At 41.2% G+C, this 16,170-nt stretch overlaps 1 protein-coding gene across 4 annotated transcripts; it reads right to left on the bottom strand.

The window, feature by feature from the left end:
* Window positions 1-1,931: 1,931 nt before the first annotated feature.
* LOC117533565 (zinc finger protein 239-like) lies at window positions 1,932-16,170 on the bottom strand. Of its 4 annotated transcripts, none has more exons than XM_034197388.1 (3): window positions 16,046-16,170; window positions 11,461-11,497; window positions 1,932-2,824 (listed from the first exon to the last, which is right to left on the bottom strand). In XM_034197388.1, exons 2-3 carry the CDS (start codon window positions 11,491-11,493, stop codon window positions 2,042-2,044), a joined length of 816 nt encoding a protein of 271 aa, XP_034053279.1. In that variant the 5' UTR covers window positions 11,494-11,497; window positions 16,046-16,170; the 3' UTR covers window positions 1,932-2,041. The 4 variants fall into 4 exon arrangements, with proteins under 4 accessions (XP_034053279.1, XP_034053282.1, XP_034053280.1 ...); XM_034197391.1 differs by having other exon boundaries at window positions 11,461-11,494; window positions 16,046-16,064; XM_034197389.1 differs by having other exon boundaries at window positions 16,058-16,061.

Below are 16,170 nucleotides of genomic sequence, written 5' to 3'. Positions count from 1 at the left end.
CTCGCAACGTCCCGACCAATCAGAGCACACTGTGTGATATGTTGAAAAAGTGTTTTAGTTTACAATCTTTTGTTTAGTATAGCTTAAAGGGGCTCTATTCTGATTTGTTGGGTTCTCCCTTTCCTGTAGTGTGTTATACAGGTTTTTGTGCATGTAAATGGTCTGCAGAGGCTGAAATCCCTGTGTTCCCTCCAGAGGCACTTTCTCTGGGAAAGAGCTTTTTGAACATTAAAGCATCACATTACAGTAGACGTACAAAATACAAATGTGAACCTGAAAATTAGCATAATATGAAAAATAAAAATAATAAAAACATTTGAGTTAACAGGCTCTTTCGGTAAAATCTAGCCCGGACAAATATGTAACTTGTTTCTTAGGTTTGCCTGTTTTTTTTTCTAAATATAGAAAAACTATAAATGAAAACCATGAGAAAATCAATTGTCCAGCTTGTCAAGGCTGTTGGGTCAATAAATGTGTAACTACTTTCTGCTTTTCAGCTGATCCTGAACAAATAACAGCGCTGCCGGGCACGAATGCTACACTGCCCTGTCCTCATAAGAAAGGAGATGTAAAATGGAGTTGGTTTAACCAGCATAATGGTAAACTGCCTCTTGTCACTATAGAAAAGGGCAAAGTGAACGTCATTGAAAAACGCTTTGCTTTTGGATCAGATAATTCACTGGTGATAGAAAACGTTACACACTCTCTTGAAACAATGTGTTTTTGTAATAACTACTATATATATTTGAATGTAATGAAGGATCCTAACATGGTGCATCCTGAAGCTGGATATAAACCAGTCAAACAGAGGAACAAGGGACTGGGTAGTGACTCAGGACAGGAGGGAACCACTGCAGAACCAGAGAACTTGTTACTTGTTAGACGGTTTTATCCAAAGCGACTTACATACTCAATTTGGGGTGAGGTGTCTTGCCCAGGGACACAACGACATGCTGACTGCAGTGGGGTTTGAACCTGTGCTCCCCTGATCCCAACACCAACGCACTGCGCCACAGCCTCCCTGTACATCTGATTTGTATCCACTTGAGCTTTTTTACCTGTGTTTATGTTGTTGCCATCCTTTATACTGAATCAATGAAGGTGAATGGTTGCTCAGAAAAAGTCCTAAAGAATCCAACTGGGTTCAATAGCTGGATCATTCCTGTTCTTCTTCTGCAGTGGAGTGAGATCTCGTTGTTGTTGTTGTTGTTGACTTGCATAACAACAAATGTTAGTTTACAAGAAGTAATTGATACCCTAACAATTGATTCATACCTGCTGATGACAAATAAATCCTGGGGTCTACAAAAGTGAATGTGTTTCATGCATCTGATTTGTATCCACTCAAGCTTTTTTACCTGTGTTTGCCTTAGTTTATGCTGTTGCCATCATTTATACTGAATCAATTAAATATTTTGCGAGAAAGGTCAAACTTTAGGAATACAGAGCAGTTCTTATCATGCCATAACCATAGCCGTGGAGGCAGTGCAAACTAAAATATAATATTGGTGACAAAAAACAGAGCCATCAGTGCAATTGTTACATTCTAATTTCTTTGATATTGTAGGCGTCAATTATCTATTTATTAAATGTGAATACTTTTATGTACATATTGTGTTTACAATTGTACATAATTTGACTGTAACACTATGGTGTTTTCAATTGAATGCACTTTATACAATAACGTGGTCAGTGCTACAATAACAGTGAGTCGTGAAATATGAATTATTAAATGCAATAATAGGGATTCATTTCTTTATCTAAATATAAGGACAAAGGTAAAGTGTCAGATTACTTGCACAGTACACAATGTTCAGATGACTTTGCCCAAAAGCAAACATTTTAAGTTGCTTGAGTCAGACTCAGAATTTTAAAATCAGACTCAAGTCATAAGGAAATCCATAAAGATATCTCACTGAAGAAAAGACACATTTGAATGAAATAAGCTTTATTTCAATGAGACTATATAACTACAGCTCTCAGGACATCAGGAGAAGGAAACAGCTAGCTTGGCTCTCATAGTTTTCCCACACTCCCACCACTATGGTTTTAATCCTGTGTGAACACGAAGATGTGATTTGAGAGTATCTGATCTAGTGAACATTTTTCCACACTCTTCACACCAGTACGGTTTTTCTCCTGTATGAATACTGTGATGTCTTTTGAGAGCACCTGATGAAGTGAACGTTTTTCCACACTCTTCACACCAGTACGGTTTTTCTCCTGTATGAATACTGTGATGTCTTTTGAGAGCACCTGATGAAGTGAAAGTTTTCCCACACTCTTCACACCAGTATGGTTTTTCTCCTGTATGAATACGGTGATGTATTTTGAGATCACCTGATTTAATGAAAGTTTTCCCACACTCTTCACACCAGTATGGTTTTTCTCCTGTATGAATACGGTGATGTATTTTGAGATCACCTGATGTAGTGAAAGTTTTCCCACACTCTTCACACCAGTATGGTTTTTCTCCTGTATGAATACGGTGATGTCTTTTGAGAGCATCTGATCTAGTGAAAGTTTTCCCACACTCTTCACAGCTGTACGGTTTTTCTCCTGTGTGAATACGGTGATGTGATTCTAGAGCACCTGATGTAGTGAAAGTTGTCCCACACTCTTCACAGCAGTACGGTTTTTCTCCTGTATGAATACGGTGATGTCTTTTGAGAGCATCTGATCTAGTGAAAGTTTCCCCACACTCTTCACAGCTGTACGGTTTTTCTCCAGTGTGAATATGCAGGTGGCGATTTAAAGTTCCAGATGTTGTAAAGGATTTGTCACATTGCTGACAGCTGTGACGTCTCTCTCTTCTTTTCAGTTTCTAGAACAGACGGACAGAGAAAGAGAGAAAGTCAATCTAAAAAGCATAAATACACAAGTTAACACAATAAAAACTCACTTAATATAAACCTTGAGTTAACAAAATACTACTTATGTTTATTATATTAGCATTATATTTGATACAGTAATACAGCAACATGCTAACCACAGTATATACCAGAGGTGGGGGACTCGAGTCACATGACTTGAGTCGCATATTTTTTGACTTGAGACTTGCTTGACTAACATTGATAAAAGACTCGACTTGACTTGTGTAGGGGTGTAGAGTTATTTGTTCAAGCACCGGATCGGCAAAACAGGAGAGTCTGTGAACCAGTCTGCCTTTACCTATGTATTCATGTCTGTGACTCTCACAGTATCTGCTGCCCACAGCTGTTTTATAGAAGGAAAACCTCCTTCACTTCATGAAATCTCTGCAGCACCAGGAGGCAGTAACGTGTAACTCAGCAGAATCTGAGAAGAGCAACACCAGCTGCAAAGAGCCACACACAGCCACACACACACTTTCAGAGCCCCACTCTCCATGAGGTCCCATGTCATGGCCATTTCCACTGATCATAATTCCATTGTTGAGGTCTACTAGAATAGATATATATTGTGCAATTTTCCAAACTCACATTGGTTTCTCATACAGCATCTACGTGTGTTCACTGAATTTCACTCTGCCTTTAACGACTCGTTGTAGCTCCAATAGCTCCAGCCCCCACCCTCCCTGTGAGCACGGTGTGCTCTGATTGGTCAGGACGTTGTGAATCACGCTGAGCTCCGTGGAGGTGTGGTTTAGCGACAGCCAAACACAGCCAAACTCACCCTGAGCACACACAAAGTCACAGCCGAAGTAAAAACAATAAGTGTGGCTTGATATTGAGTAAGAAAAAGGTTGATAAACGCTGTGAGAATGGGTCTGCAGAGAGAATTTTGCCGTGATCCCAACTGTCTGTTATCAGCCTGCAGCCAGGGAGGAGAAATCAGCAGAGCTGCCTGCACTGAGTGTGTGTGTGTGAGGAAGTCCGTGGATTGGTACATTTGGACCAATCAGCGGGGGCTTCACGTAACGGCTCCAAGGACGTAACGTAACGGTAGGGCTGTGCAATTTAATCGATCCTGCGATATATATCGATATTTAGTTTTCCGAGAAAGTATCGATATTTCAGCCGCGGGTATCGATACATTAAGTCTGATAACTGTGTTTGTTATTCTCGCGTCCAGGAGAGAAGCTTTAAAAAGGAGACTAATTGAGTCTCTGAGAAGGTTCAAATGTATACTTTAATCAATAAAAAGCGTGGTAATGTTACAAGCAGAAGATGGTTCAGTCAGAAAAACAGCTGTGTTCTGGGTGAGAGAAGGGAAGAGAACAGCTCCACCTTTCCAGCTGTTAAATATCCTCTGCTGGCTCCTCCCTGTGGGCCGGTTGGCGCTGCTGGGGGCCGGTCCTCCACGTCTCGAATGTTCGTTGTTGCGCATTACAGAGGATTCAGACATTGTACATTAAATATATAACTAAACACGCCTTTTCTCCTCCTTATCTCTTTCATGACTTTTCATTTAATACATTTTAAACGCTGTAATCAATACTTCAAAAATACCTCACGGCTGGTATCATTTCCGGTAGTTCCGGATGTTGTCTCATGCTACCCACGTCTGTAAACAAACGTATTCAAATAAACTGTACCTTCATTTAATATTCAACAATAATAATATCTCGACGTCTGTAGTTGTAGTGTTGAAATCAGTAGGTTTCGGTGTGCAACACTCCGTGTCATATCGCTACTAAATTCATCTCTATAGTAAATGGTATATTAGCCACATGCTAAATGCTAACCGGAGATCAAGGATTTTCAGAATAAAAGCTTAACAACTGGTTGTGCACAAGAACTTCTGGTTTTTCAGTATAAAACAGCATTTAAACTGACGGTATGTTTAAGGTACTTTATGCCATCAAAACATTGATTTTGAAGTCCCATTCAAATCCCCCGTGTTCCACCACCTGCTGCACCTTTTAATTATCCATTGTCCATTGTGATACTGCACTTTATGTGCTTACGTTTCAAAGGCTTGTAAGCTACAGTTTGCACTGTTTCAATAAATGAAACAAATTCTCACCACATCTTTTGATTCATTTTGTCCAGCATTTGCAAGCTGTAGACTCTCTGTCAGAGCCATATATTGTATAATTGATGCTTTCAGTTTTCAGTTGAATTAATTCAATCCAAGTCAATGGAACACTCACAAGATGTCACCAAAATCACACTGTCCCTTTAAAATCTTTCAGAAAATGATATAAGTGTATCGAATCGTATCGAATCGTATCGTTGGCTGAATATCGTGATATATATCGTATTGTGAGCTGAATATCGTGTATCGTATCGTGAGATAAGTGTATCGCTACAGCCCTATATAACGGCTCCACGGATTGGTCAATTTGGTTCCGGGTAACGCATGACCGTATCGCGTCATAGCTCTGGGCGCGGCTACTGGCCATTCCTACGTCACAGTACCCAGGAAGTAAACAATGGACAATGACGTATCTCCAACGAGGCGTTTTGGGGAGGTATTTTCTGTGTTAAGAGTTTTACTCGCTACAGGGTGTACTTGAGGGTGGCTCCATCCCTCATAGATACTATCTCTTTACGTTAGTGGTGGGAATTCCGGCTCTTTTTAGTGAGTCATTTTATCACAGTTTATCACGGAGCCTCAGTTTACGAGCGAGCTCCACTAGCACCCCCGCGCTCATCGCGTACATTCCGTGTTGTCCTGTGGCAGTCACCGCCGATGTCGGGGAAACGATCTTCAATACTCCGAAAAGAATCCCACCAGACTACTTTGCATACTGTGAGTGCTCACAGCCTGGCCATAGAAACATGCAGGTGCACACACACAGACACAGAGAGAGAGAGACAGAGACAGAGACAGAGACAGAGACAGAGACAGAGACAGAGACAGAGACAGAGAGAGAGAGAGAGAACAGACTGAGTGCTCACAGCCTGGCCATAGACACAGGCAAGTACAAAAAAACATGGCTGCCAAAAGAGGAGCGATCATGCCAACCGTGAGGAGGAACTGCTGTGGAGACAGAGCAGCACTTCCTCACACAATGCCCAACTTTTGAACCTATACGGAAACAATTATTCCCAAAACTCAACCATAGGCATCCTCAAATATTTAAAAATGAAAAATACTCCTGGGGGAATATAAAGAGAGCTGCATTGTTGCAGGACAGTTTGTCTCTGCCTGCCACAGTTTGAGGGAATCGGACTGACCTGATCCACCAGCTCTCACATCATTCATATATATATATATATATATATATATATATATATATATATATATATATATATATATATATATATATATTAGGGCCGGGACTCGATTAAAAAAATTAATCTAATTAATTAGAGGCTTTGTAATTAATTAATCGAAATTAATCGCATTTTTAATCACATATAAATATTTGACCTGAGAACAGTGAGAAGCAATTTTTTTCACATGGATTTTAGTATACCATTAGGCGCATTCACACCGCAGTACTTTTCCCACAAAGGTTCATGAGAACTCTTTGAACCTGGGGGAGGATTAGGCAAATGAAGCCGCTGACGTCACTTATTCTTCTTCTGCTTTGGGTTTACTGGCAGGCCGCAAACCACTTCACGGCGTATACTGCCGCCCGAAGTCCCCGGCCGGAAGTCCCCGGGGACTGGCTTCAGTAGAAGCGGCTGGGAGTCCCAGCAGCCTTCCGAGTAAATCGCCAGAACGCCGACACCTCCTCATCTCCACCGCTCGCTCCCATGTTTTATTTTGTGTTGCCATAAGTTAGTCTCTCTGCGTTTCTGCGCTGGGCTAATGCTAATAATGCTAATGCGAGGATAATAAAATGGCAGCTTCACAAAACTTTTTGGGAGTTTTATGGGGCGTGGTTTGCAATCCGCCCAGCCAATCAGAAATATAGCTCTTTTCTCACAAGAGAGCCGTGCGAAAGTCCCTGCTCTCTAGCAGCTCTCTGCTCTCTAGCAGGCACTTTCGTGGGGGTAAAAAGGTTCTCATGAACTCATTTTAGTACCGGCTCTTTTTGGTGTGAACGCGATAAAAGAGGCTAACGTCCACGCTAGCTGCTATATGTTTTGCATTGAGGTGATACTTGAGGCTTGATGTGCTGCGGTGATATGCGAATTCCTTTTTGCATAATTTGCACACAACCGTGCTCTTATCGACGCTTCCATCCGTCCGTTTTTTAAAACAACATTTCCCACTGTTGTTCACTGTGGTTTGTTGTTGTCTGAAGTCATGAACGTTAGTTGGTGCTCCAGTATAATCGGTACGCCTGAAACTCATCCAGTGAGAAACGTTCCGCGGTGCAAAAATAAGTGCGATTAAAATGCGTTAATTTTTTTAACGCGTTAATTTTTGTGTAATTAATTAATCTTAATTAACGCGTTAAAGTCCCGACCCTAATATATATATATATATATATATATATCATATTTTATTTTGTATTAATGTATTATATTAATTAAATGAATCTGTATTCCTTGTAAAAAACAAAAAAAACATGTTCTTAGCAGTTTGTTTATAACTGTTTATTTGTGTGTATTTTTGTATAGATGTTGCAACTATACAGAGCTTTGGCAATACTGTCTGTAACTATGGTCATGCTAATAAAGCTATTGATTGAATTGACTGCCCATTGTACATGGAGCTGACAACAAATAATGTTATTATGAATACATGTGCCTCCGAGTCCTGCATGAACTGTGCATAGACTGTATTTTAACATTGGTCATATGGTGGTATTGGAGAACCAACTATTTTCTCAGGTGGTACTTGGTGTAAAAAGGTTGAGAACTACTGGCCTAGAGAATTTGGATGTATTTTACTGTTTGTTGTTTACGTGACTCCCAGCGTTAGAGCGTCACTGGCAGCCGGCTCCATCGCTGACTGTGTTCACGAGCTGCAACTCAGCCACCCCGATGCACCGGCAATATTGCTCGGGGACATGAAGCAATGTCGCCTGGAGACTGTGTTACCTGGGTTCCAGCAGTATGTTAGGGATCACAGCAGGAAAGACAATATCCTGGACAAATGCTTTGTTAATGATAAAGGAGCCCATGTGTCTGCATACAGACCACCAATACTGAACTCTGATCATAATGTTGTGAATATGATACCAGTGTATAAGACCAAACTGAAGGGACGTCAACCAGAAAAGAAAGTAATAAGGACATGGACAAATGAAAGTAGGGAACAGTTGAAAGCCTGTTTTGATTGGACAGATTGGGACATTTTTCAGGTTCACTAGATGAAATAACTACCGTTACCAAAGACTATATTAACTTCTGTGTTCCCACTAAAGAAATACAAATCTATCCAAGTAATAAATCATATGTGACTAAGGACATTAACAAAAAGTTATAAAAACCAGGAAAATAGCTTTCAAAAACAAAGACTATGGAGCACTTAGACAGAGAGAGAACTGAAAGTCAAATTGAGGGAATCAAAACTGGCACACAGAGCTTTTGGGAAATGCTTTTAAAGCCAAAGACCTCAAAAAAGTGTGGGACACCATGAGAACCATGACAGGAATGACCTCTTCAGCTAAACCTATTGTGACGGACAAGACATACTTGATCCATACCAATTTGCCTATAAGCAAGGGGGTGGTACTGTTGCTACTCTGGTTCCTATCATTACTAAACATTCAGATAAACGTCACACCTATGCAAGAGCCCTCTTCCTAGACTTCTCAGCAGCATTCAACACAATACAAGCAGACATCTTGGTGTCAAAAATGGAAGTAAATCCACTTTCCTCACTAGTAGAGAGCAACTTGTGAAGGTTAACAAAACCCTTTCATCTGCCATCACAACCAATGTAGGGGCCCCCCAGGGCTGCGGGAGTTCAGCTGTGCTCTTTACTAGATTATTTTAGCTTTTATTGATGACTTTACTGAACTGCTGTCTATAGTGTGTATTGACTTTGACCGTCTAGTCATTGTTGGTGATTTTAACATCCATGTTGACAACCCCCAGGACAGAGGGGCTAAAGAACTGTTTTGGTTTCTTGATAACTATGGACTGACTCAGCATGTGACGGAGCCCACGCACAATAAGGGGCACACTCTGGACTTAATGATCTCAAAGGATCTGAATATCTCTGAGGTTGTGGTGACTGATGTTGCACTCTCTGATCATTCCTTTGAGAGCTCTATTTCTGTTCACACAAATGTTCAAAAAGAGGTAACCACAAAGCGATATTTAACTGAAAACACTAAGGACATTTTTACTCCGAATGTTTCTTCCACACTTGCCCCTGCTAACCTCTCAGTAAATGAGCTAGTAGATCATTTTAATTCAAAAATAAAAAAATGTATAGATGCCATTGCTCCAACTAAGGTAAAGGAAGTGACTGGCAAGAAAAGATCTCCATGGAGAAAGGCCATGACCGTGAGAACAGAAAAAAGAGAGTCAATCTTCTCAGTAAACACAGAGCTGAATCCAGATCAGATGCACGCTGAAGGCTCTTTTGCCCCTATCACACCAGCGCCTTTTCAGGCTCCGGCTCGGAGCTGGAGCCTGAAAAGCGCCGGTTTTTCCTGTTCACACCGCAGCGGCGCCGGCTCTTAGCTCCGGAATCCGGTTCACTTCCAGCTCCAAAAAATTGTCGGTCTAGAGGCAAGAGCTTCGGAGCTAAGAGGTGGCGTCGCTTACGTCTCTCTTACGTCGAGGCGTGCAGGAAACTAAACCCACCTCCCCTGAACATGGGTCGACTGTCATGCCTGCCTACAAGCAGTAGTGCTTATAAACACACTTTATAAAGTCAGGCAACACTAACCAGGCTTCGTGTGATTCTGTTTATTTGTACCTTACTTTGACCATCCGTTCACTGTTATTGATCATTGTGGAGAGAGGCAGGCGTGTTGTTTTGTATTATAGCAGCTATCGGATGGAATCAATACATGGGCTGCACAGGTTGTCGTGTCCGACTATCACAAGTAGAATCATAATAAAAATACGCCGGTAAAATGAGCCTGTAGAAAACGGTTTATGCCACAATAGGATAGCAATAGCAAGTAGTCAGTTTAGCTTCGGTTGCTATGCTAACATCACCCATTTCATACCAGAGAAACTTTCATAACAGCGTTGTGATACCAAACAGCGTCAATTCAGACTGACACACATTCACTTAGGCTAAGGGGGGACTGGGGATATGTATCAGCTGCTTGTGTGAGTCGGACAGTGAATACTTTAGAGCGGCCGCAGCAGTGTGAGCTAACCGGGAGCTAACGGAAGAGAATAAACTCCCGTGGAAGAGCAGCCAACACTGCAGCGGTCGGTAAATGCTGCAGAAACACATTAATAAACAATGAACCACGGCACTCTGGAGCAAAGTATAAGGTTGGAGAAGTCGTTATTCAATTTATTCTGGCTTCGTGTGATTAAAAGCAACACGATCATCGACCCGACTGCAGTTCCCCGTTGTTGTTGTTGTGAGCGCCGTAATGCCGTTGGGGAGCAAATCAGCGATGTAAACGGTGACGTCATGACGCAGCAGCGGCAGCACCAGTCGGGTGCTGGGCGGTGTGAACAGAGCGGGAGCAGAAAAGGGAAACCGGAGCTGAACCAGAAAAGCTCTAGCTCGGAGCTAGAAAGGGGAAAAGCGCTGGTGTGAAAGCCGCATTTGAGCAGCTCTCACTGATCCTGCTGTTATGTTACATGTTTGTTGCTCATGTATTGTGTTTGTCTTATTTGTCTATGTTGATGTTACACATGGAGCTGCTGTGACGCAAGTCACATTTCAGACTTTATCTGACAATTAAAGTATTATCGTATACAACAACGTTCTAACCTATATCTAACCATATTGTGCATTCATATTGTATATTTCAACACAGGTTGTGACCCTTCATTTGGGGATAGCAGTGTTAGGCATTTGTGAGGTGCAACAACATTAACCTTTCTGTTGGTCGCTTGTTAGCAGACCCTCCACGCGATAGCAGAGTGAACAGGTACAGCAAGTGAGGGATCATTGTCCACTAGTAAATCAATTGCAGATGGGGTCGTGCTCGTGGATGTATACAAACAAAATAATAATGAATGGGTCGCGAAATACACTTTGGTGGCCGTTAAACCTGGGCGGCCCAAGTAAAGTCTATGTGTGGGAAACCCTGGACTTGAATTTTGAATTGAGCCGTCCCTTATAGATAACACCTCTTTACGCATTAGTGATGGGAATTCTGGCTCTTTTTAGTGAGTCGGATCATTTGGCTCGGCTCACTAAGAAGAGCCGGCTCTTTCGGCTCCCAAACGGCTCTTCATGTTACCACAGTTTACCAGAGCCTCAGTTTCTCCAGTTCACGCGCGTGCTCCACTAGCACCCCCCCGTCAAGGCTTGCCGGCAGTACACTTTGCTGGCGGTGAAAATAATCCCACCAGACTCCTTTGCCCCTCCAACAGAGGGATGTCCTTGTCCTTTTCGTAATTTCAAGCGATAACAACTCTTCTGGACGCCCTCGGCTCGAGTTCAGGGCGTTCCGAGCTAAATAAGGGCGTCAAATGACGGCAAGACGCCCGCCTGGCGGAAACGCTGGAATTAGGAATATATTGTGATGAAGTGCACACTGACCTGAGCTCCAGGGGTCTCCTTGTTCTCCTCCATGCTGCTGAAAATGATAGAAAGGTCAGATAGTTATTAACGATAAAAAGTTATTATTATTAAATCATTATTAATATAATACAAATATTTTTGATATAATTCTTCATAATCTGTGTAGCAACTTACATTCTAATTTACAGCTCAGTTTGTTCACTTTTATTTCATTAAAATGACTTTATCCACATAGAAAGTGACATTAATGGTTGTTTGAACCACGGTTATAACGCTATCTGTGTCATTAACTATTACTGAGTTAACACAGAAAAGCAAACATTAGCTAGTGAGACTGTTTAATGTACTCCATGTATACAGTATTTTCTGCATATTGTGTATTCTTTAGATACTCTAGTGCAGGGGTAACTACAATTCAACGAGGTCCAGTTAGAGAAAATCTCCCCGTGCAAAGTACGGAACTTCAAAATGTCTAACTTGCTTTATGAATTAGTGTGATATATATTGAATTAGCCTGTAGCTTTATCAACGTCTGCATGTAATCAGCAACTGACTGCCAATCAAATAAAGAAAGTGCAATTAAAAAATAACAATATTTATTGTAAATTAACATTGAACTATACAGATATACAGTAAATACTGTGGATATGTGTAATGTTCCTCTCGGGCTGCATTTAAAAATAAAAGAGAAAATAAATAAAATAGCTTTTGAAAATATGTGCATCTTAAAAGTGCTTAATTTTAGATAAGTCAAATAAAGTGTAGCAGCAGCTTGAGTTTCCCTTTTTCTTTGTTAACCGTTTCACGTCATGACTTAACAGTTTCAGCCGATTATAGAACAATATCAGTCTTTACACATCATAACAATTGTACAGTTTTAAAGATTCTCTTTCTCTCTTATATTGCAGTCCCCCACTACCTTTTTTTATTCAGTGCGAGAATTGAGCTGGAGCTTGTCCTGCCAGGAGTTTGTAAATCTGGGCTGAAATTATGTCAGGGCCATTCTCATACACATGCAGGTGCTCATTGGTTAGCCTGCCCTGCTTTAGTTTTAATCCTGGTCGACTGATCATATTGGGCTTATTTTTCGTGACCTCAGTTCTGACTTGAGAGGGAATGTTTGGTCAAACACTGTGTGTGTCAAAATTGAAATCCCCTATTAATGTATCGATTATAGGTCCGGGTAGGTCGGCGTCTGGGTCCGCCTGTTGCCGACCCCTGCTCTAGTGATATGTGTCCTGTGGGTAAACTTGCTGCTAATGCTTCATTTTTATTATATCTTATTGCATCTTTTAAATATGTTTAACTTGTCTAATGCCTGAAAACACTTCTGCTGTGACACAATCATTTCCAAGTTTAAGATAAATCATTATTTAAGTCAGGGATGCAAACTCATCAGGTATGAAAAAGGTGACAAGGAGCCGAGCCCCCCGACCCCACGGAATATCGGCTTTAAAATGAGGAATAACAGATGATTTTAGCAGTCAGAACAACTAAAGCAGCAGTGGTAATAATAACAGAAACGCCAAAGAGTCACATCTAATAGAAATATATAAAAGCATTTATTTTAATTGTGTAGCAGTCAGTTTATAATTTTGGCAGCACTGTTGAGCATTTTGAAAATGTATTGTCATGCCTCTGTGCAAGGCTTAGTCTTTCTATCTGTATAGCCACTGGTGTGAAGTAACTAAGTTCATAAACTCAACAAGTACTATACTTGGGTAGAAATTTTGAGATACTTGTACTTTATTTAAGTATTTCAATGTTTTGCTAATTTGTTCTTCTACTCAACTACAGTTCAGAGGTACATGGTGTACTTCTACTCCACTACATGTATTTAATCCCTTTAGTGACTTCACAGATCTGGATGAATGATGTGAAATATAATCAAGTGTTAAATCAGACTTTAGTTCCACCTGGAGTAAATCCACAAGCTACCCTGCAGTATACAAAGTCATTCAAACTAGCTGCACCTTCACCAGCTTTGATAACACTTTAATGATCAATCATTATAAAACATATCATATATATTATTCTGAAATGGACCAATCTGCACAATGACTACTTTTACTGTCGCTACTTTCACTATATTTTGATGAGAATACTTTTCTACTTTTACTTGAGGAACATTTTGAATGCAGTACTTTTACTGTAACATAGTATTCCTCCAACCTGAGTACTTCTACTTTTACTCAAGTACAAGATCTGAGTACTTCTACTTTTACTCAAGTACAAGATCTGAGTACTTCTACTTTTACTCAAGTACAAGATCTGAGTACTTCTACTTTTACTCAAGTACAAGATCTGAGTGCTTCTACTTTTACTCAAGTACAAGACCTATACTTATACCACCTCCGTTTATAGCCTATGAAAAAAACTATTAGAAAACGAAGGCTAAAGCTAACGTTAGCAGATAGTGTCAATGTATGCTAGTTAGCTCAACGATTCCTTAAATAATATTGTGACAGAAACATTTTTCAGTGCACATCACGCTCTGCCGCTCCGACAGGGAGCTCTGATCTGAACACCTGAACGCCCCGTTCTAACCGCTGTTCACCAGCGGTCCAGTCTGTGCCACTGTGACTCCGGACCACACAGTTAATATTAACGAACGCATCCGTAGGCAGGCCCGGACTGGCCATCGGGAGGACCGGGAGGTTTCCCGATGGCCTGGCCTGTTAAGTGGCCTGCTGGCCTGAGGATTATTTTTTGTATGTATGTATTGTGAACACAACGCTGCGCAAATGTGGGTCTGACTCTGCCTCACAGCGGGTGACTGGCTGTCTACATGATGTGGCCTGCCGACATGGCCACTTTCATACAGATCGTACACTAAAGCCCTCGATTGGTCTCTGTGTGTCATTCAAGCTCGGGAGGGTGTGTGTATGTGTGTCACGAGCGAGCGAGAGAGAAAGCGCGCTCCCCGGTTACGTGTATTGTTGTTGTTAGCATCTGGTGCTAGCTAGCTGCGCTAACGGATATCATGAGCTGTCAACAAGGTGGAGGAGAGTCCTCTCCTGTCAGACTGAGAGACTGATAACTACAGCTCAGCCTCAGGTGAGGTAAAGTGTTTAGTTAACTTAGTCTAAGTTCTCTGTGGGTCTCAAACGGTTTGGTCACCATTTATGTAAACATATATTTCCATTTGAAGGGGGAGTGATTAGTAAAATATGGATGAATAATAAAACTAGGTGAAAAAAGGCAATATAAACTTTAAAAACATGGTGAGAGCTAAAACTAGTCTTTGCTGCTGCCTCAAAGAGGAGCAGGGGGAGAGGAGGGAGACAGGTGAGGCTGATTCAGGAGCCTAGACACGCTCACAACTATAAATGAACCAAAAACAAATAAATAAACAAGTTTCAATGTTTTTTCATATTGGATATGGTATGTTATTGGTTATGGCCATGTTCTTATGAATTTATGATTATTTAAATGTATACAGTTCTGTTTCATATGGGTGTAGTCTCTTTATTTCCCCCTCAAAGTGCACCAGATTGATGCATTTAAGTCCAACATTTAAAAAAAAAAAATCTTACCGGGGGAGCATGCCCCCGGACCCCCCTAGAGGATTTGAGGTCCACCTCAACCTAAAATATGTTCACATGGATAGGTTCCTAAATAGATTTGCACTTTTTTTTAAATTAGTAACCCATGTCCATATGTTTATTCTGGGGTAGTAGATTTAAAGTTTAGGGCTATCACTATGGGCAGCACTAATGGCACAAAAGAAAACTGGTAGTGGCCTGGCTGGGTGTATAATTCCCGGCCTGACTTATTGTCCCAGTCCGGCCCTGCCCGTAGGTAATGTAGCTGCTGAAGCTAAACCCTCATCGCGGAGCAGCAGCCTTATTATACATCCATGAGCAGAGCCGACAGGCAGGAAGACTCGAGCACACAACTCGCGCTTCATTATAATATATAAAAAAGAACACCATGCGTGTCATGATGGCACATAACAGCTCGCGGCCGCAGATTACTCCGGGTCCCAGACCCCCCCCATACCCCAAACATATTTTTATTGCAGATCTACATGAATCACACAAACGACCTATTTTGGATTCAAAACGGCGAATTTCGCCGAAAGGTGACAAGTTTGCATCCCTGTTAAATAAAGTATATCTATTTATCTAATGAGCTAAACCGTCGCTTAGCGTTAGCTGCTAACTGAAGAACCCCATTCATTTCAATGGGAAAAATGCAACGTCACGGTGAATGGCGATGCTAATAAGCAAGTTAGCATATATTTAAAACCATATCTATGGTAAAGAGCACCAACCCAACAACTCAAACTGTCTTAAAGACAACTGGTGTAATAAATTACTAACATAAAGTCAGCTGAGCATTACAAATAAACTGTTACTCACCCAGAGCCGAACTGGAATAATAACTTTGGCTGTAGTCAATAGCTGTTAGCCGATAGCTTTTAGACTTTAGCTGTTAGCCGATGTTGGCGCACATTTCAAGTTTTTTTGTGAGTTTCTTTCTTCTAAGATTACAGCTGTTGTGTTAAATAAGATAACTTCTGATTCGTGATTAACTGTAAGCTAAGCTAACAGGTGTAAATACACTTAATGAAACCTCTGCAGGTGTTTAATCCACTCACCTCTTCTTCTACCTCTTCTTCTTCTTCTCTCGGTTTTGGCGGATTGCAAACAACTTAAAAATTGCATACCGCCACCCAGAGCCCTAGAGTTAGAGCCCACGTCACATCTTCAGTTTTGGCGGCAG

Source organism: Gymnodraco acuticeps, unplaced genomic scaffold, assembly GCF_902827175.1.
Source record: "Gymnodraco acuticeps unplaced genomic scaffold, fGymAcu1.1, whole genome shotgun sequence".
NCBI lineage: Eukaryota > Metazoa > Chordata > Actinopteri > Perciformes > Bathydraconidae > Gymnodraco > Gymnodraco acuticeps.
This window is presented reverse-complemented; position numbering and strand designations above follow the sequence as displayed.